This window comes from Desmodus rotundus, chromosome 7 (genome assembly GCF_022682495.2).
Source record: "Desmodus rotundus isolate HL8 chromosome 7, HLdesRot8A.1, whole genome shotgun sequence".
Lineage (NCBI taxonomy): Eukaryota > Metazoa > Chordata > Mammalia > Chiroptera > Phyllostomidae > Desmodus > Desmodus rotundus.
In genome coordinates, this window is record NC_071393.1 from 97,004,447 (window position 1) to 97,025,748 (window position 21,302).

Genomic DNA, 21,302 nt, shown 5'->3' on the forward strand with positions numbered 1-21,302 from the left:
CACACACACACACACACACTCTCTCTCTCTCTCTCTCTCTCCAAGGAAGCGAGGGCAGGGTGGGGCGTTCCCTGGAGCTGCTCAGCTGGGCGGCTGGGTTCTCCCTGTCTAGCTGCCCATGCACAGCTGGTAGCTGCCCTGACAGCGGGGCTCTAGCTCTGGGGTTCCCACTCCATCAGGACCCGTGTGTATGGCCACATAGGTTGTGCCCTGTGCAAGGGGGCCTGGCCTGGGGGACGAGTGGGTCCCAGCGAGGGGCTGCACCTGTGCAGAGGAAGGGGGACCTGCCTCTGGTCCATTCCCCTCCCTCCTTTCCTGGTCACCTCCACCTGGAAGGTTCTCTCTTCCCCCAAATTGTGTGTTGAATCACCTCTTAGACGCAGACAATTTCAGCTGGAGGATTCTCCCTCCCTCTGGGTGGGGCTGGGGAGAGGAGAGGCTGGCCCCGGTGCAGGAAGCAGGAAAGGAGGGGAACTTCTCACTGTCAGAGAGGAGAGGCGAAGGACAGTCAAGCCGGGCCTAGGAGGGGCATGGGAACAGGGCTGAGGCTTGGGGGAAAGCGCAGGGACCAGGCCAACAACACCCACACTCGGAAACACTCTGCGTTTGGGAAGGGGCTCGTCAGGGGACACATTTCCTTGGGTTTAAGGCAGCGTGTGCTGGGGTTTGAGGCAGTGTGCTCCAGAGGCATCCCCACTGACACACCCTCGCCATCTCCTTCCTTAGGTTTTTAGGTGCCTCCTAGGGGTGTCTCTCCTGTGGCCTGAGGGTGGCGGCTACATACGAGTTCACCATCCGAAGATTCATCAACCCGTGCGCGGCCCTGGGTCGTGTGCACGCTCCACTCCAACGCTCCAGGGAAAACGGAGCCCTCCACACCGCTGGGTCCGAGACTTTGTTCACCCGAGGGGCTCCCCGCCAGGTGTCCGATTCAGACGGCGGAGCGGGGCCAGGTGGCAACTAGAGCATTTCCAGGGACGCCTTTCCCGTGAACTACATGGAGATCTGTGAAGAGGGACCTAAATCTCTAAGCCTCTAATAATTCACTGTGACTTCTTTCCGTTGTATTTCGATTCTTGAACAACACAGGTTTGAACTGTGCGAGTCCACTTATACGTGGGTGTTTTTCAAGAAATACATGTATTTTCCCTTCCTTTTGATTTTCTTAAAGACATTTTCTTTTCTCTAGTTTACTTTATTGTAAGAATGCAGTATATAATACATATAACATAGAAGATATCAGTTACCAGTTGGGCTTCTGGTCAACAGCAGGGTATTAGTAGTCAGTGAAATACTCTTTGGATCCATGGATGTAAGGACTGACTGTAGTTAAGTTTTTGGGGAGTCAAAGGTATGCGGGTCCTGGCCAGTGTGGGTCAGTGGGTTGGATGTTGTGCCATACACTGAAAGGCCACCGGTTCGATTCCTGGTCAGGGCACATGCCTGGGTTGTGGGTTTGGTCCTGGTTGGGGAGCATCTGAGAGGCAGCTAATGTTTTTCTCTCACATCGATGTTTCCCTCCCTGGCTCTCTCTCTATAAATCAATAGGCACGTCCTCCAGTGAGGATTAAAAATAAGTTACATGCAGGATTTTGGATCTGCAAGGGTCAGTGCCCCTAACCCCCCTGTTGTCCAAGGGTCAACTGTATTCACTCTCATCCCTTTTATCCACTTTGTTTTTCCTGCTGTTTTCTTATCAAGGGCTCCTCACCTTGTACAAGCTTCAGGTCCCCACACAGCCGGGCCTGTGCCTGCTCAGAAGAGGCCTATCGTGTCCGTCTGTGACTAGGCCCCAGAAGGGTTGGAGGGGCAGTGTCCTTGAGATGGGGAAGGAATCAAACGGGGCTGTTGGGCAGGTAGAGGCACTGGGGTCAACGGTGCAGAAAGTCTCCTTCCCAGCCGCCTCTCCTTCCTGTGTTGTCTGATAACAGCAGCCCAGGAAGTTCTGGGCCTGCCTGCCTGGAGAAGCTGGGACCTTTGAAGATAAGAGCTGAGGCCCCTAGAGATAAGTGATTGGCCCAAGGCTAGGTACCAACCTCCAAAAAACTTGGCCCCCCAACCCCCTCCAAGGGGGCCTTCTCTGCTTCAGCCTCTGGACTGGGCTGGGGCATCTCTGAGGGGCAGGTCTAGAGATGCCCCATCCTGCCCACCCCCCACTCCTCTGAAGAGAGCTGGGACTAACCCAGGCCCTTGTCCTCACTTCTCCCCAACCCAGAGACCCTACAAAGTGGCATGGAGGGCCAGTGGCAGCACCCACTCTCAGCCAGGTCAGACTGAGTGGGCCCTTGGGGTCTGCCCAGTGCTCGTGCCCGGCCCCAGACCAGCCACTTCCTCCTTCATTCTAGGGACCTCCCTCCCTCACGCTTCCCCAGTTCACAAAGTAGCAGCCCGAGCCAGGCTTGGCTTCACACTGCCTTCATTCACATCTCTCACTGCGATGCTGCTAGCAGACAGGGACTGACCAGAGGCTGGGGAACCCCTACGGGGCAGCAGAGGGACCCCAACATGAAAGGAGAATCTGAGGCACGGGGCTTCCTGAGAGCACAGGAGAGGAGGTAGGGCCCGGGGAAAGCAAGACAGGCCCCTTGACACCCATGAGCACACGTGGGCCAGGGCTGGCTGGGAATGAGGCCATGATCCCTGCAGCTGTTGGAGACCTGTGCACAGTGCCTGGGAGAAAGGGGTTGGGGATGTCCTGCTGGGAATGAGGACTCTTTTCTGGGAGCAGGGCCCTGGCAGAAGGCTTGAGATCCAGACTGAGGCAAGGCCGACTGCAGAGAGCCTCAACACCTCCCCTCCACGGAGTTCACGGAAGAGTGCGAGTGTTTGAGAAGTCTGCATCGGCTGCAGCTCAGAAACCTGCAGTCAGGCTGACAGGAAGTGGTGCCACAGCTCCCCTGGAGGGGGAGGACTGAGTCAGAGCTTCTGGCAGAGGGGGCTGGTTGGGGGGCTACCACCGCCAGACCCCCAACGTCAGGCCAGTGGTTAGGGGGGTGGGCTGGGGTGGGTGCATCCTGGGGGGTGAGTGGCTCAATACCTCAGGCAACCTGAGGTGGGGTGAGGGTCTGGGGTGCTCATACCCCTTTCAGGGTACAAGGACAGTGACACTATAAAACTTCTTGTCCATTCCCAGGCTGCCCCAAGAGGAGACCGCAACTAGCCACCATCCCACTTTGGGGCCCTGCGCTCATTTAGTGCAAACGAAACCCGGACAAGGAACATGCTTCACTCAGTAATACACAGAAAGTTCATGTAACATGTAATCTGGTTCCAGGGTCAGGGTGGGTCTGAGGACTGGGCCAGGTGGGGCGTGACACAGCAAATCCCTCCCCACGGCCGCACCCGGGCCTCCCCTGTACAGTAGCAGAGGCTTCGCAGGAAGATGGGATCAGCCCTGAGCAGTGAGAGAGAGAGGGGCCCCGACTCTCGCCAGGTTCACAGGAAGGCAGGGCCCGTATCTTGGCCTGGACACACTGCCTGAAACTAAATCCCATCCCAGAAAGATCCAAACCAAACAGAAGCTTGACCAAAACAATCGAGTCTCCTGATGACACACTCCACACATGCACGCACACACCTATCTGTGTACACAATGTGTGCTCCCACTCATGTTCAGTCACGGTTATGCACGGGTGGGAGGACACAGGCACACACGCACACCCCTGCTCAGACTCCCCCTATGGCCCATCTCCTGCCAAAAGAGCACCAGTGGCCGATGCCAGGGACTCAGAGTCGGCTGCTGACATGGAGGGTGTAGAAGGCCCAGGGCTCAGGGACGTAGATGACGCCAGGGTACTTCTTCCTGAGTACAGGGTCATTCCATAGCCAGGCGACCCACATGGCCACAAGCAGGAGAGTGAGGGCGAAGGAGTAGAAGAGGAAGAGGCCATTGCTGTCCAGGAAGAGCCGCTTGCGCTTCTGGTGCAGGACGAGGGCCAGCATGGCGAAGAAGGTGAAGATGAAGAGGATGAAGATTTGGCCCTCGGTGACCAGGTACCTAAAGAGGCCAGTGGGTGAGGTGAGGCAGGTGCTGTGACAGCCCTATCCTGCTCGCCATCCCCCTCCCCCCAGGGACCAGGCTGCCCCCATCAGTCTGTCAGTCGGTCAGTTGGAACAGCTCATCTAACAAGGGGCCCATGGAACCACACCGCTCTGAGCCATAGCCCCCATGCAGCACAGTGATTTGGCTGGGAAGTTACGATTTTTTTAAATGATGCGTTTGTTGCCAATATTTAAATAACGAAATACCTGAAAATGTGGATTTCTTGTTTATCTGGTCACATTAGTCTTGTATTAGACATGACAATAACTGATCAGACAGGAAAGCAGCTGCTCCATTAGAGCATTATTCTACAGTTTGCCACAATCCCCACCATTCCCTGTTGCCTCACTTGATGTTTGCTTGATGCATTTCTGTTGCCAGCTTGGTTCCTACATACATCTGAGTTTGGGAATGCAGCTGCAATTTATGGGGCTTGTCACTACTGTCTCCTTGAAGTCTGGGGCACAGTCTCAGATTTCCCAGGGTTCCCTGCAGCTCCAAAGGCAGCACTTGGCAGATGGCCAGAAACACAGGGACACTTGTTGGAGGGCTTCTGAGAGGTTATCTGGTCCACTCCCCTACTCTAGAGAGAACCCAGTGCTGACTCACTTCACTCAAGAAACCATAGCTCTGCAGCTGTGTGACCCTGGGGAATTTACACGACATCTCGAAGCCTGTTTTCCTCCTCATAGCGGGGGCACAAATGACCCTATTTGCAAGGTTACTGACAAGAGCTGTGCACGTCTCTCACCTGGGAAAGCACACTGCTCAACAAGCGGTGCTGCCGCTGCTGCGGCCCTCACTGCACCAACACGCTCGGGACGAACTGGGCAGCAAGCTCTTTCCCACGTCCAACCTCCTTCCCTCTTGCTGTAGATGACACCCGTTTCTTTTAATCCTGAACTCAGGGGGCATACAGATTCACCAGGGGGGACCCTCTCAGCCAGTCAGGGGACAGACCCTGGAGCTGGATTGCAGCCGGCCCCAGGAAGGAAGGTCCTTTCCGTTCTGATGAAGGCTTCCCATGAGAGAAGGACCAGTCCTTCCTGTGACACTTGCCCGCCACCCCGGAGGGCCTGTTTTCAGGGTGGAAGTAAGGGGAGGGGGGTAAGAGCCTGGGTCCTCTCTAAGGAGAAGAGAGAGCTGGAGGGAAAAAGACACTAGGCGGGGAGCTCCGGGCCACGGAATTCCCCCTGTATCTGTCTTTATCATCACCAGGGTGCTTTCTAGTTTATAAAGCTCCTTTGTCTCCCCCTGGGTTCTCACCAGCTCCTGAGGTGGAGACAAGCAGGCGTTAACCCCATCTCACAGGGAAGGAAATTGAGACCCAGCGGCTCTGCAGGACTTGGTGTTAGAGACGGAGTCTATTGGCCCCAACCAAGGTAGCACTGGGGTTCTGGGAGTGAGGCTCAGGGTAGAGAGGCATGCGGGTGGTGACAACACCTTTAGGCCTGGCTTCCTGATAACAGACTGGCCTCCACATGCCGCTGTCACTGTCTGTACCGGGAGAGGAGGAAGCAGGGGCTCCAATATGGGGGGGTCTCACCTGGGGTCACATGGCAGCTCTGTGGTCAAAGGCATATTTTTAGTGCCTGGCTCAGAGTGCCCCTCCATCCCCAATGTCCACTCACCAGTAGTACAGGCCACTGGGCACCACCAAGAGCAGGGCCGCCCCTGGCATTGAGCTCTCAGCTTTGGTGGGAGTGAAACAGCCGCTGAAGTACATGAAGAGGATGAGGAAGAAGGGGATGTACCTGCAACAGGGAAGCCAGTGCCTCAGAGGCCTGCCCAGCTGCCCCTCCCACCCGCCTCCTCCCAGGCCGTCTTCCCCACAGGTCCTTGTACTGGTTTCTTGCAACATCCCATGCAGTGTCACTTCATGGGTGACAAAATGCCTGGTTTGGGGGAGGGCACTCAAGCCCCTGCCAGCCTTTCCTGTGCTGGGGGTCCAGCGTGGGATGGGAGGGAAGCAGGAAGATGAGGCCCGCTCCCTGGGCACATGCAACTCAGAGGCCCACAGGCTGGCAGGGGATGGGGAGCGTCCCTTCCACACTGCCCTGGCCACCCCGCTTGTGCCATCGTGTGAGAGGGTGTCTCTGCCTCAGGCACGGAGCCTACCACAGCCCCAGCCTCTCACTGGCTGGGAAACAGGTGCATGCAGCAGGGCTGAGCAGAGAGCGGCCTCAGGTCCAGGTATGTACAAAGGAGAACAGCACCTGCTGGGGGCCTCCCAGGAGCTCTGTGAAGCCCCTTCACTCACACTCAGCCCACAGCCTCATCCTCACTCCTCCCCACACATCTCACTCAAAAGGACCACCCTCTCTCCCCACACAGGCTGCTCTTCCCATGCACCCCTTTTCTCAGCTCCGCTCCTGTCTCCTTACCCACCCTTCTCGTTCCCCGTCCTGTGGCCCCCATACACTCCCTGTCCTCCTGCTACTGCAGCTCCTCTCTCCTCCTCCCTTCTCCAGCCTTCCGGGGGAAGGGTCTTGTGGCACAGGTCAGGGAGAGCTGGCAAGGGGCCTGTCAAGGACCCCCTGAGTCAGGAGGAGCAACTGTGCATGCTCTGAAACAGACCCTGGAAACACAGTGACAAGTGTAGGGCACGTGTGTCAGGAGAGCCCGCCTCACTGAGGAGCGAGGCCCCCAGGTCCAGGGCTGCCTCTGTCCCTACCTAGCAGTCAGTCCAGGCTCACACCTTCCCCTGGCCCCAGCTGATCCTGTGTAAAGTAGGGCGGTGGGGAGTATTTGGGGCAGATGACTGGACGACTGCTCCGTACTCGGGCCCTGAACATCCTGTGGCTGAGCCCCCACTAGTGCGGAGATAAGGGGTGGGGGTAGGGGCTATTCCTGGGCGTTCTGAGGGTGGGGAGCACAAACAGCACCGCCCAACCTGTTCCAGCTGGCCCTCGTCAGCTGCTTTCCTCCTCCACTCCCAAAGGCTGTGGCAGGGCATCGTGGGGGTTCTCACCCCCACATCACCTGCAGTGGCTGGGGGGGGCGGGGCGGGAGCGGGGAGTGGGGGGTGGGAGGGGATGTTTTTCAGAGCGAAGGCCTCCTCTTCTGCTGCAGGCTCCAGGCAAGGGCGGGACGGCCGCTCGCTGCCCTCTAGTGGCCACTGCGGGCACAGCCCGGCAGGAGGAGGCGGAGGGCCCCAGCGTCTGAGCACCTCAGCTGAGCGGAGCTCGAGGCTCCCCTGCAGGGAGGGGAGGTGAACCCATTCCAGCCTCCGCGCTAGCTCGAGGACAGCCTGGAGGACTGAGGCCCAGAGTCTGGCCCGGTGTCCCTGAGGCCAGTGGCGGAGCCGGCGGGGCTCCAGGGCCCCTGCGTGGACAGACTGACCCCATCACTCACCACATGGAGTGGCCCAGGTACTCGTCATAGTAGTAAAGCAGCTCGAAGGAGTCGATCTGAGGGCGCAGGGGCGACAGGGTGAGAGGGGCCAGCCCACACAGCCCATTGGTCGCCCTCCCCCACGCCGGGCCTCTGTCCCCGCACGACCCCCTCCGTCCTCACACCCTGCCCTCCAGTGGGAGGGGCCCAGCTGGAAGTCAGCGCGCACTTCCCAATAACACGGGTGTCCTGGCTTGTCCTGCAACAGTGCCCTCACTAACAGACTGCCCTTGGCAGAGGGCTGGGCACAGTGATGGGTGGGGGCATCTCTTTCGCCCCCCAGGGTTTATGTGCGGTGGGTGAGGCGGCCTCACCAGCGTCTCGGGCTTGAGATTCTTGATGATGGGGTTCTCACGGACTGACAGGTGGTGCTGGTAGCCACTGAAGAGCAGGCGGTGGTTCACGGAGTCACCCACCAGGTGGATGCTGGCGCCCATGATGAAGGTGATGATGCTGACGTAGACCACGGAGCGCGGCAAGGTGCGGGGTGATCGCTCGATGAGCTGCGGTCAGAGGGAGGCCCGGGGCTTTGACCCGTTGGGTCAAAAACAGGAAACACCCTCTGCCTCCCTCCCTCCCTCGCACCCACACCTGGGGTGGCATGGGCGCCACCCGCAGGGAAGTCACTCACAAATTGGTGGGTCCCTTTGGTGGGCCAGCCCACCCTCCGGAGTTTCACATAATCCCTCTGAAGCCAACAGGGCCATGGGAACAGCACCTCCTTCCCCCAGACAGGAAACAGAGGCCAGCTCTTCGCCCAAGGTCACACACAAGCCACATCCTGGAGGTGACAGACAGGCCTTCCACCCAGAAGCTGGGGTGCGAGGGTCAGCCCTCCCACCGCCCGGGTTGTGCCCCTGGGTGGCTGGGCCAGCCTGTTGAAGAGACCCTCCGATTTCTGAGTGACTGGTCCACCACAAACACAAAGAAATGATGGGGATGGGAGAGGGGCGGATGCTTCTGAAGTTAAATTGCTTAGCTGAGGATGCCTCTGAATTCTGCAATTACACATTTCTGACTTTCAGAGGTTCTAAACATCTAAAAACAAGATGACGAGGATAGCAGATGGTGACAGCGAAGGGCCCGTATATGGCAGAGCACAGAGCTGGCAGCCCGGGCTAGCTCTGTGCTCCCGGTGGCATCTCAGAGTCAGGGATCTCCAGGCCAGAGGAGAGTCCCCCTCTGTTGCTGCCATTCCTGTCACCTGGCCCTCACCTGCCTTCTTCACTGGTCCCTGCCCTCTTCTGGGGCAACCCAGCCCCTCCTGCGTCAGCCTCCCAACATGTATTATGGCTTCTTGACCATGGCCGTGTCCTTAGGTCCTTCTGCCTGAACGCCTCTCCCCCTCCACCCCTTGGTACAGGAGGCTGAGGCCCAAATCAAACACCTCCCCTTGGGGAGGCCTTCTCCATCCCTCCCAGCCAGGGGCACCCACCTTCCCTGTGCCCCCAGGCTCCTGATGTGTCCCTCTATCACAGTCTTTGTCCCCAGACTCGGGCAGGGAAAGCACATTCAGGGAGCTCCCGGGGCTGGCACCAGCTGCCTGTCGGTGGGAGGTGGCAATGAGGGTGAGGAGGGAGGGCAGGGAGACTGGGACTGTACCTTGAGCAGGAGAAAGGGCGTGATGATGTTGTAGGCCATGTGGAAGTAGTCCCCTACGCTTGGCTTGTTGAGTGGAAACCACTCGAGAGGGAACACCAGCTGGGGAGCAAGAGAAGGAGAGGGTTCACCAGGCGCAGCCCCAGGAGGCTCTTGGGGAGTCAGCCCCTACCTCCTTCACATACTCTTAATTCTTTCTGTGATCTCTTGGGAACCCCTTGGCAGCCCCAGACAGAGAGACAGAGTTGCATGGACAAGTTAAAGGGACTCATCCGCAGGCACACGGGAGATGCAAATCCAGGCCTGAGCCTGAGCCCCTCTCCCAGGGGGTACTCAGTAAGTGTCCCTGGGTACTGGCCTGGTAGTTGGAGGCTCCTTTGGGACTCAGTGGTGCCACCAGCTTTCCTGGTGACCCTGGACAAGTCCTTCCCCTCTGTAAGGTTTCCCACCTGTAACATAGGAAATGTGGCCCAGGTGGTCTAGGGGGACTCCTAGGGATCTGGCACTCCTATGATGATGACAAGCTCTTCTGGCTGCTAGGCCCAGAGGTGGAGAAAGGCCCTATCCACTGAGCAGATGACCACTTCCGGATCAGACCAAGAGAGTACATTTGGAACAAAGGAGCAAATGAGTGAGTTCCCCAGGACTGTCTCAGCTCTTCCGTTCCTGCCTTCCCTGAGAGCGGAGGCAGCCAGGGGCAGTTCTTCCTTCTGGTCTACCCCAGGAAGTCCCGGCCTCGTGGGGGTCACAGTGAAAGTCCTTATTCAAGGTCAAAATACTGTACACACACTCTGCCAAACTATACTTCCAGTGTCTGGTGATTGAGAACGTGTGTAGTGACCACAAATTTCAATAAAAATTAAAAATTTTAACTCTTTTAATTCAAAAATGGCACATTGGATAAAACTAATCTGCAGAAATACAACTCCCAGGATACAGAAATCTCAATTTCTTCCTCTTTCTTATTTGTGTGTGTAGCTCTATATCTTTATTTATAGCAAGACATGCATGGTGGCTGAGATACTCTTTGTGATAGCAAAATACCAGGAACAGGCCGACTCTTCAACCAAACGGGACTAATCACATAGATCACGGCACATGCTTACTACAGATACAGAAGGCTCGGTAGCCACTAGCAGAAATTACATGTTATATGGACTGACGTGGAAAGATCTCCACGATAAAGTAAAACAGGCATGCTATAGAATAAGGTATAAAGTAAAATCTCATTTTGGTTAGGAAAAGAATAAGGATGCGCATGTATGTCTGTATGAATAGGGAAAGGAGTGGAAGGGTGTCCTCCAAACTGTCAGGGGTAGGACTGGAAAGGGAAAGTCTTACTACTTTGTACACCTGGGTATGAACTGACTTGTTACAACTACTACACATTACTTTTATAACTAGTAAACGGTTTTATTTTGTAGTTATTAGAAGTCTGGGGCTATCATGCATACACTTGAAAAGCTCCAGTGTATACGTGAGCTTTTCACATGCATCTTCTCCCTACGAGTCCACTTGGGGTTAGAGTGGCCACAGCAACTCTAGGCAGGATGAGACTGAGTCCTAGAGAGTGGGCGGAGCCATGACCCTGTTCCTGATCTCCTCTCTCCCTTCCCCAGACCACCAGTCTGCTGGGCAGCGCCTTTGTCCTCCAGTATGTGGGAACTTCATGTTGGAAGGGAAGGGGGCTCAGAGCAGCAGGTTTGCCAGTCTTCATACAGATGAGAGAACTGAAGCCCAAATGACAGTGGCATACCCATGGTCACCCAAAACCTGGTCAGATGCCCTGACTCCTGACTCTGTCCCTTTTCTTTCTCCTACATTAAAAGAAAAAGTCTGCAGAAAAGAGAATCAGCATCCACCATAATGCCTCCCTAACACACACAGGAAAGCTTTTCTTCCTCCCCTCTGTCTTTGGCACATGTATATAAGATTGTTAGGGTTATGGGGTTGGGGGCAAAGGGAACATCTGCAATAATGCACACAGCAAAAACAAGGAACAAAAAAGATTCTTCGGGTTGCAACTGACTTGTAATTAGTTGATAATTCATGCCACTTAGGGACCTCTTTTCTCCTTAAACATTCCAGGTTGCTCCATAGTATCCATAATTCCTGCTTAATGGCCAGGTAACACGCTCTACAGCGGACACAGCAAGGTTGACTGACCCAGTCCCTACTGCTGGACACTGAAATCACTCGCAGGTTTCGGCTACTGTAAGCAATGCTACAATGAACATCTTTGGGCAGACAGGCTGTTGTCTCTGATTACGTCTTCAGGGCAGACTTTTGGAAGGGATCTTACTGGATCAGAAGGGATGAACATATCAAGGTTCTGGAGATTTACATGATGGGAAGGGGGTGGGCTCTGGGGCCAGGGTGCCTGGGTGCAGATGCACCTTGCTAGCTGGGTGAGCTTGAGCCAGTCACCCTCTCTATCCTCAAGTCTCATCGATAAAGTTGAGATTGATAGAGTGTTAAAGTGAGAACTGAATAAGTCTAACCACATGAAGAGCTTAGAACAGGGTAAGCACTTCATGAATGTTAGCTGCTATTTCTGACTTACTGTTACTAGTATTTGCTCAATGAAAGTGTACTGGGCACGTGCCACGTGAGGCACTATTCGAGGTACTAGTTATCACCTTGACGACCTGCTTTCCCAAAGGGCTTTGCTCATTGCATTAGCACCAGCATGTACAAGGTGTCAGTTTCGGGGGAGGACTTGTTAGTTTTACCACCACCCCATAAAAATTAACACCTTGGTACATGGTGGTGCCTCATTTAATTTTTTCACATTCTGTTATCTATCTATCGATCTATCATCCTTTATCACAAGTGAGGGGCTTCGGTGCTCTATCAGTATGAATCTCCTCCGTGGAGGCCACCACTATACACTGATGCATGAGGTGGCCTTGGAGGGAAGGGGGCAGTTCCACCGGCTGGCACAAAAATTGCCCGAGGCTCAGAGTCCTACATAATATGCAAAATAAGCCTATACCCTACCTCCAGAAAAATACTACTATTCCAGGGCTGTGGGGATGGCCAGTGGGGATGTTCTGCTTTCTTTCCCACACTCCTCTAGTTCGGTGATCTGGAGGTGAGATGTAAGCAGTGGCACAGTGTGACTTCAGAGCCCCCAGGGCCCTTCCCCTGCCTGCTGGCAGTTGCCCCACTGGCCATTGTCACGGAGTCAAATGACATGATCATCCAGGCTTATTCTTGCTGTTTACCAGTGGAGGAAATGACTTATCTAAGGTCCCGCAGCTAATTCAAGTCACACTGAATCTTCTCACCGTTGGCCGAGGCTGCCCACAGCTTCACACTCACCATGGCAATGGGGCGGCCAAAGTCCAGAACCCAGTTCTGCAGAGTGAAGTAGAACCAGAGGTCGAGGTGGAAGGGAGCCGTGCCGGTGGCCTCATCAGCTTTGATGGAGCCGTGCCTGCGAAGGAGCAGACGAGAGGGGTGAGTGGTCTCCCGGCCTCCCACGGGCATCTCCCCCACCTGCCACCAGCAAGCCACAGGAAGGTCTGGGGATTTGGGAGCAGGAGGAAGCACACGTAATTACGTTCTAGGAAAGGGACTTTGCAGGAAACACTGAGGTCTGGGCCTGTGGCCAAGGGGAAGGTGTCCTGGGAGTGAACTCCCGCCACCCTGGCTTAAGCTTCTCTGTGACTCAGGCAGGAAGCTGCCAAACAGGCATAGTAAGTGTTGGGTTTTCTCACCTACAGAAGGATGAGGAAATCAGAGGGGGTGAAGCATTCAAATGCAGCTGAAAAACATGAGACGTGATGATGGAGCATAGTAGCTAACCTTTATTGAACACTTGCTGTATTTCAGGCACTATTATAGCTGTTTACACGTATTATCTCATTTAATTGTTTTAATATTCACAGAAACCCTTTGAGGTTGGAATACTACCCCTATTTTACAAGTGAAAAAAAGGGAGACCCAAGGTATGAAGTAACTTGCCCAGTTATGTTGCCTAAATATGTGAATCTAAATGATTAGGCTTATGAGCTTATATTTTTAACCTCCATCTCATCATTGTGTCCACAGTGATTGGTCAGTGGGGTGGGCATATGACTTTAACTGGACCAATTAGAGCCCTGTAGTGAAATGTGCCTTAAAGGCTGTAGACTGGGATGAACAGGCCCTCCCTCCACTGGTTCCTGAACTATGAGGTCGTATGCAGGGGGCTGCTGGTAGCCCTCTTTCCACCAACCCACAGTGAAACCCGAGAAGGAAGCCAGTGGGGAGAGTTGATGTGACAGCCATGGCAAGAAGTGCAGCACCATCTAATAAAACATCTTTGGATGGCTGCCCCTCGCCCCCACAAAGCATTTAGCCTTCTGCTCTTTACAGATGAGCTGAAGTCCAAGGGCCAGTGCATGTGCCACCTTCTCCAGGAAGGCTTCCCTGATGAAGCTTTTCCCAAAGCCTCACCAGGCCCACTACAGGGAGTGCCTCATCTCTAACTCCCAGCCTGGCCATGACAGCACAGGGCTGAGTGTTCCTCTCTTATCCAGATCCTCAAAACAAGGAGTGACCTTTAGTTTCTCTCAACTCACCACCTTCGCACCTGTTTAAATCCACTTCTCGGCATCCCCACCACAGTTGCACACCTCCAATGACAAGCAGCTCACTACTTATTAAGACAATTGAGGTGTGTGTTTCATTGTCCCATTTGTGCCAAGAACAGAAACTGTGAGACATGGATTTGTATTCTCCAGAGTTCTCAGCTCGGTACCTGGTTTAGGCTCAGTGATTACTAGCTGATTTGAAACAGTCTCAATTACCAGTTACTCATTCTTTTTAGTGGCAAACATTAGCTTAAAGATACCCAGAGGCTTTCCTCTGTCAAGATTGCTATTGCTTCTTTGACTTTCCAGGATCCTTTTCAGCCAATTCCAAGAATGGCCCACACTGGGCTGGTAGAGCAGTCGTGAGAGCGGGAAGGCAAGCTCCTGGGGTCTCACCATCCTCTGGTGGCAGGCCAGACAGCTGGTGTGGGCCTTCCTGTCCCCTCTACACGGTGCCCCTTCCACTGATGGAGTCTGACTGTGTGCTGTGCTAAGAGCTCCACCTGCACCGTCTCGTCACACCCTCCCAGCAACACCAAGAAGCAGGGCTTATCCCTCCTGTTTTACAGATGAGGAGACTGAGGCTTACAGGCACCATGTGCTTAGTCAGTGTGGCCCTTACTATAGTAAGGAGCTGCAGTGACTATTCTTTTTGTCAGCCTATTGCCCACTCCCTGCTTCTTCTGGTATGAGATGTTGTTTCTGCCTTGGCCAGGCTTAGCTTGGTTGGTTAGAACGTCATCCTGATATGACAAGGTTGCAGGTTTGATCCCCAGTCAGGGCACACACAAGAAACAATGAATGAATGTATGGATGGGTGGAACAACAAATTGGTGTTTCTCTCTCTCCCTCCCTGCCCCCCTAAAATGAATTTTATTTATTTTTTAAAATATATTTATTCATTATGCTATTACAGTTGTCCCATTTCCCCACCCCCCACTCCACTCCATCCTGCCTACCCGCTCCCTCCCACATCCCCCCCTATAGTTCATGTCCATGGGTCATACTTATAAGTTCTTTGGCTTCTACATTTCCTACACTATTCTTACCCTCCCCCTGTCTATTTTCCACCTATCATCTATGCTACTTATTCTCTGTACCTTTCCCCCCCTCTCCCCCTCCCACTCCCCTACTGACAACCCTCCATGTGATCTCCATCTCTATGGTTCTGTTCCTGTTCTAGTTGTTTGCCTAGTTTGCTTTTGTTTTTGTTTTAGGTGTGGTCGTTAATAACTGTGAGTTTGCTGTCATTTTTACTGTTCCTATTTTTGATCTTCTTTTTCTTAGGTAACTCCCTTTAACATTTCATATAATAAGGGCTTGGTGATGATGAACTTCTTTAACTTGACCTTATCTGAGAAGCACTTCATCTTCCCTTCCATTCTAAATGATAGCTTTGCTGGATACAGTAATCTTGGATGTAGGCCCTTGACTTTCATGACTTGGAACACTTCTTTCCAGCCCCTTCTTGCCTGTAAGGTCTCTTTGGAGAAATCAGCTGACAGTCTTATGGGAAGTCCTTTGTAGGTAACTGTCTCCTTTTCTCTTGCTGCTTCTAAGATTCTCTCCTTCTGTTTCATCTTGGGGAATGTAATTATGATGTGCCCTGGTGTGTTCCTCCTTGGGTCCAGCTTCTTTGGGACTCTCTGAGCTTCCTGGACTTCCTGGAAGTCTATTTCCTTTGCCAAACTGGGGAAGTTCTCCTTCATTATTTGTTCAAAGAAGTTTTCAATTTGTTGCTCTTCCTCTTCTCCTTCTGGCACCCCTATAATTTGGATGTTGGAATGTTTAAAGTTGTCCTGGATGTTCCTAAGCCTCTCCTCACTTTTTCAAATTCTTGTTTCTTCATTCTTTTCTGGTTGGGTGTTTCTTTCTTCCTTCTGGTCCACACCGTTGATTTGAGTCCCAGTTTCCTTCCCATCACTATTGGTTCCCTGTACATTTTCCTTTGTTTCTCTTAGCATAGCCTTCATGTTTTCATCTAATTTGCAACCAAATTCAACCAATTCTGTGAGCTTCCTGATTACCAGTCTTTTGAACTCTGCATCTGATAGGTTGGCTATCTCTTCGTCACTTAGTTGTATTATTTCTGGAGCTTTGATCTGTTCTTCCATTTGGGCCATTTTTGGGGGGGGGGGGTCTTGGCATGCCTGTTACATAAAGGGGCGGAGCCTTAGGTGTTCACAGGGTGGGGTAACGCTGGTCGCTGGGCCGTGACACTGTACTTGGGGGAGGGGCCGAGAGGGAGCAATGGCGTTTGCTCTGTTCTCTGCTGGATTTCGGTCACTCCCTCCGCTACCCACAGTCAAACCGGGCCCCTCTGGTGCTGATTCCTGAGTGGGTGGGCTTGTGCACGCTCTAGGCCCCTGTGGGTCTCTCCAACGAACTCTCCTGTGGGAGTTTGTCCTGCTGTTGCCTCAACCCTCACAGGGTTTTTCAATCAGAGGCTTGAGGCTTTATTTCCCCGAGCTGGAGCCCTGGGTTGTGAGGTCTGCTTCGCTCCCCTGCCGTTCCTCCCGGTTTATCTATGCATGAATGTGGGGCTGCGGGGTCCGCCAGCCACCACCTGGTGGGGTCTGCTAGCTGCAGCCTGTCCTGCCCTATTCCACAATCCGCCACCTCGCTGGGCCTGCCAGCCGCCCCCTTGCCGCAAGTCCTTTCCACCCCGGCTGCCTGTCTCCACCCCTCCTACTGGTCTGGATGAATGTTTCTTCTTTATCTCCTTGGTTGACGGACTTCCATGCAGTTCAATTTTCTGTCAGTTCTGGTTCTTTTTTGTTTTTAAATTGTTGTTGTCCTTCTTTTGGTTGTGCGAGGAGGTGCAGTGTGTCTACCTACACCTCCATCTTGGCCGGAAGCCTCTAAAATCAATTTTAAAAGAGAAAGATGTTTCCATGGTCACAGAGAGTAACCCAGGCTGGACCACAATGGACTTTTCTAACAAGTGTTTGTGGAAAGTGCGCCTTCCTTTCTGGTGCTGGGCTGCTAAGATGCAAACCTAGAGCAGCCTGGGGCCAAGGTTCCAGCTTCAAGGGACAGCCCGGTGAGAATGAAGCAGCCCTGCTGAAAGGATCAAGGAAAAAGGAGAGAAAAAGCTCTGAGAGTGTTCACATTCCCTGTTCCAGGCATCCCCAGGGCCAGCGGTTTGAGCCAGTATGCACCCCTTTGCTAAGGGTGCGAGAGCTCACACTGGCTGTCACTCGCGACCCAGGAATGCTGAACAGCACAGAATTCAAACCTGGCTCTACACGAATTTAAGACCTGTGCTCTTAATTGCTTGCTATTCTGTTTCTGTTCTTCAGATTAAGCTGTGCAGCACACTAGGCGGTTGAGTTAGAGAGGGACCAGCGCAGCCCAGGCAGTACACACAGTACACAAGGAAGGGAGCCCAGAGCACGGACGGGTGGGTGGGTTTAACCAGGCAGACAAGCAGCAGGAGAGCAGGACCAGAGGCCTGGAGGTGCAAGTGGGAAAGGCACTGCATGGAGCTGAGATGCCTGGCTTATGGAGGGGAGGGAGAGAAGGGAGGGGCTGGCGGAGCCTTCAGATCCCGTAGAGAGTCAGAAACTAACTGGGAGGACTGCTCAGGGATCTGAGCCCACCCTACCCTTAGTGACCACCAGAGCAAGGCCTCACAAAGCAGACAGTGGTAACCGCCAGGCCTGAAGGACCTGGATGGAGAAGGAGGATAAGAGTCCTCAGTATTTTGCTCCAGAAGCCTCCAAACTGGACAAAGAGAAGGTTGTTTGGTACAGGGACCAAAGGCGTTTTGAAAGCCTGGAAAAGCAGGTTGGGTCTCAGGAAGCTGTGACCCTACAAGGGCTCAGTAACTATGTTCTCCTCCACCTCAGGAGGTGCCTCAGCCGATGGGGCTCCCTGCCATCAGTCCAGCCTGGCTTAGCAGGGCAGGAAAGAAAAGGGCAGTCACCCAACTTGGGACCCACTGATCAGCATCTAACTGTTTTTTGCTTTTGGATCTCTGACCACTGCAGGCAGATCATGGAGGGTGAAGTTGCCCCCTCCCCCAGACCCTGTCCTGGGGGTGAGCAATCTTAAGCTTGTCCCAAGTTGCTGATTCCACAGACTTCACACAGTGACACCTGTGTGTTCCCAAGCCTATGCCAGCCCTAGGTCTCAATCATCAGAAACTTTGCTGAGAACAACAGTGACAGCACAATTGCAGGTAACCCAAAACGAGGCTGGCCTCCTCTCCTCCGCGGGTTTGCAAGTCTACCAGATGGGGAAACTGATACCACAGCAGCTGGGGAGCGCATGCCACGCAGCTGAAATATTTAAAGCAGCCGGCAGCATCTGCAAGACTGCAGAGCAGGAAAGGAAGGGGTCTTAGCCGTGGTGGAGTAAAGCAGGGCCCAAGAATAGGGACTAGAGACAGAATGACTTGGGTTCTATAAATACCTGACATGATGCAAAGTTTCAACAAAACACGAGAAAATAAAGGCAAATAAAAAGAGGGGGGAAAAAGGAAGTACAAACTCCAAGAAAAATGAAAGCAATGTAAGAAAGCAAACGCAACTGTTACACATATTACTTGGCTCTGTAGGGTACACTATTTACATGGCTTATTTAATGAAAATATTACATGTTGATTTTCAAAGTTTAGAACCAACCCATAGATAAAACACTGACGACAACATGGTTAAAAACTAGCAAATGTTGCCGACCTTGACAACGTTGAAGTGAAACTGTCTGACAGGTTGGAGGGAAGGACAAAGGCAGCTAAAGGTGAGAGTAGGTGGAGGCCTAATATTCTCCTTTTGAAAAGTAATCAAGGGGGATAGCCCACAACTGACCCAAAAAGAAAGAATGGTATATACAATTCCCTAAGGCTACAATGGTGATGAAGAGAAACACTAAAAACAGTGATTAAAACACCACCTTGGGAAGATGAGGGAGGTAGAAGTGAGCCAAATCCTAATAGGAAGAAGTCAGTTGGTGTTTAGCTTAAAAGGAAAAATTGATAAAGCAAGAAATAGCAGCTGAACATAACTTTTAAGAGCATGGACGTTGGAGACCACGTGGGTTTGTATCCTGGCTCTGCCACCAACCAGGTCTTGAGCAAGTCACTTGCCTCCCGGACCTCGATGTTCTCGTCTGTACAATAGGGGGTAATAAATAGTAGGTCCAACATCGAGAGGTGTGGTTGAATTAAAATGTGCAGAAATGTAGAGCAGGGCCTGGTCCGCAGCAACTGCTATACAGTGTCTGTTATTATTATTTAGAAATATGACTTTAATGGGTAGAAACAGCTAAGAGAAGCTAACATGGTTGTCTCTGGTGCCAGAAAGAAGTAGAACAGGGGACCGTTGTTTTTTACTCTAAGCCCTCTGGGCTATTTTATTTAATCTTAGGCATGTATCACTTGGATTACAATACAAAAAGAACCCCCCTGTCAATAGAGGAGGAATGAGCTACCTTGAAAGGTAATGAGCAACTTGTCATTAGAAGTGTGTAAGGATGCAGCAGAGGAAATCCACGTATCCTAGGAATTAGGATGATTTAATCTGTCAAGAGCATCAATGATACTGAGAATGGGCCCAGCAACCAGTGAGGGCCCAACACCCTGAGAGAGAGCTAGCCTCTCACCCCATCTCCAGGGAGCATCCTAACTGATGGGGAGCTCATGTAGGAGTAAAGGGGGACATGGCTCCTTAGCAGCCAAAGTGTAGTACTAGGCACAGAAACCAGAGGTCAGAAGCCCTGGGTTTAGGTCCTGGTTCTTCCCAGCAAATGATGTAACCTCTCTGGGCCTCAGTTTTCCCATATGCAAAGCAAAATGACTGAGATGCTGCACACGGAAGGCCCACACGTTGAGATAAAGTGGTGACCGTATCTGACACCCACAGACTGCTCTAACTGGGCTACCACAGTTCCAGGCACTCAGACTCCCAGCGTGAAACGCACGCTGATCCGAGATGTCCCTCAGTAGCAGGACAAAGAGCTACCCTCAAACGCGCCTCTCAGACTTCCCCTCTCATCAGAAATCATACCACAAATTGCCTAGAATCGACTCTAAGCACCCTGGTTCTCAAGCGCCTTCCAGGACTCTCTCCGGGACCTACAGAATAAAGGCTGCATGCATCCTTAACCTGCCAGTGAGAGCAGGAACTAGGCGGAGGGCAGCGAGGCACAAAGGGCCCAACTCTTAAGTAGGCATCACTCTCAGGGTTGTACCATGCCCTGCGAGTGTCCCCTTAAATTCTGCACTCTAGTCCTAGTCCTGCTGCCATTAAAGGTCCTTCACAACCAGTCTGCATCCTCTTGCCACTGTGCACTGGGAAAGCTCCAGGGCCATTGCATTCTTTGCCGTTCCCCAGCCTCTCTCCCTCTCTGGAACAGTCTTTCTTCCCTGTGACACCTATTGAGTCCTTTGAGACTCGGCTGAAGTGCCACTTCCTCCACGAAGCCCTCCAAGATGACCCCCTAGCTCCTTCCATACTGTAAGCCCCTCCCGGCTTCACCTTGTCCACCCTCCGTAGTGCCTGGCACAGAGCGGGGCACACTAGAGATTAATGAATGCCTGCTGCACCAGAATGCTTCTAGTCTGTAAAACGAGATGAAAGCAGAATGGGGGAAAGATTAAACGGTGGCTTCCGTGCCTCTATCTCTCCCCTGCCTGGTCCCAACTACATCAACCAATAACGTCTTCCCTTCGGAGAGAGAAGGGGACAGCGACCACGTGAAGACAGCCCTTCCTCATTCTTTCTCTGGAGAGGAGTGACCACACTTCTCCGCTCTTCCATTTACATTCTCAGTCTTGGGTCCCACAGGACAAGGAGTGAGCCTCCTGACTAACACCAGGATCCAAGTCCTAGACAGGGTTGGAGGGACCCCGAGAACTTGGAGGTGACGCTCGGGTTTGCAAGTGCGTCGGGGACCCGAGTGAGCAGTGGTGTCCTTTGAGCCCGCCGCCCCCACCCGGAGTTTTTAAGGCCCCTGGGGAGGTCTTCCAAGTCGAGCGACTGTCTCAGCACCGGCCAGGTAGCAGGGCTTGGGGAACCTCCAGGAAGAGAACGAAACGGGAGGCTGGGCTCCGGCGAGGGAGCGCGGCTAAGGTAGCCCAGGGCAGCCCGCAGGCAGCCTGTGACCCACCCCGGGGCGTGCGCGGGTCCACCCCGGCCGCCCGCACCCGTCACGTGGCGACTCCGCCGGAGCGCGCCCACCTGGCTTGCAGGAAGGAGGCGCCGGGCTGCGCGCCCGCTGCTCCTGGGTGCTGCCGCCTCCGCGCCGTGCCCTCCATGGCTGCCCCGCCGCCAGCCGGCTCCTCGGCCCTGCTTTCCTGAGTCAGAGCGGGCTCGGCTGGGCCGTCCGCGGCGACAACAAATGCCGCGCGCGGGGGCGGGAGACCGAGACCCGGGGGCGGGGCTGGCGGCGAGGTTAGAGGAGGGAGGGACCCGGAAAGGGACCGCGGGCGCGAGGAAGGCGGGGCGAGCTCCGCGCTGGGCGGGAAGGACGCAGCGGTCTCGGCGTCTCGGGCGAGGAGCCGGAGCGGAGGCCCCAGAGCGCTGCGCGTGTGGCCTTGTGGGCGCTGGGGTTTGCTGGGGTCGCCTGCGTTGCCGGGGTGGGAAGCTTTGTCTGGGCTGGAGGATGCCCGATGACTAGTCCGGAACTGGGTAGGCACCTGCGGAAAGGCCAACCCAAATGCGTACCTGGGGAGGAGGCGGGGCGGG

The 21,302-nt window shown here is 53.8% G+C and overlaps 1 protein-coding gene across 1 annotated transcript; it reads right to left on the reverse strand.

Moving 5' to 3' along the window:
- Nucleotides 1-3,236: 3,236 nt before the first annotated feature.
- CLN6 (CLN6 transmembrane ER protein) lies at nucleotides 3,237-20,987 on the reverse strand. Its single transcript, XM_053928848.1, has 7 exons — nucleotides 20,796-20,987; nucleotides 12,359-12,473; nucleotides 9,038-9,136; nucleotides 7,750-7,938; nucleotides 7,397-7,452; nucleotides 5,674-5,796; nucleotides 3,237-3,997 (listed from the first exon to the last, which is right to left on the reverse strand). Exons 1-7 carry the CDS (start codon nucleotides 20,870-20,872, stop codon nucleotides 3,727-3,729), a joined length of 930 nt encoding a protein of 309 aa, XP_053784823.1. The 5' UTR covers nucleotides 20,873-20,987; the 3' UTR covers nucleotides 3,237-3,726.
- Nucleotides 20,988-21,302: the final 315 nt, after the last annotated feature.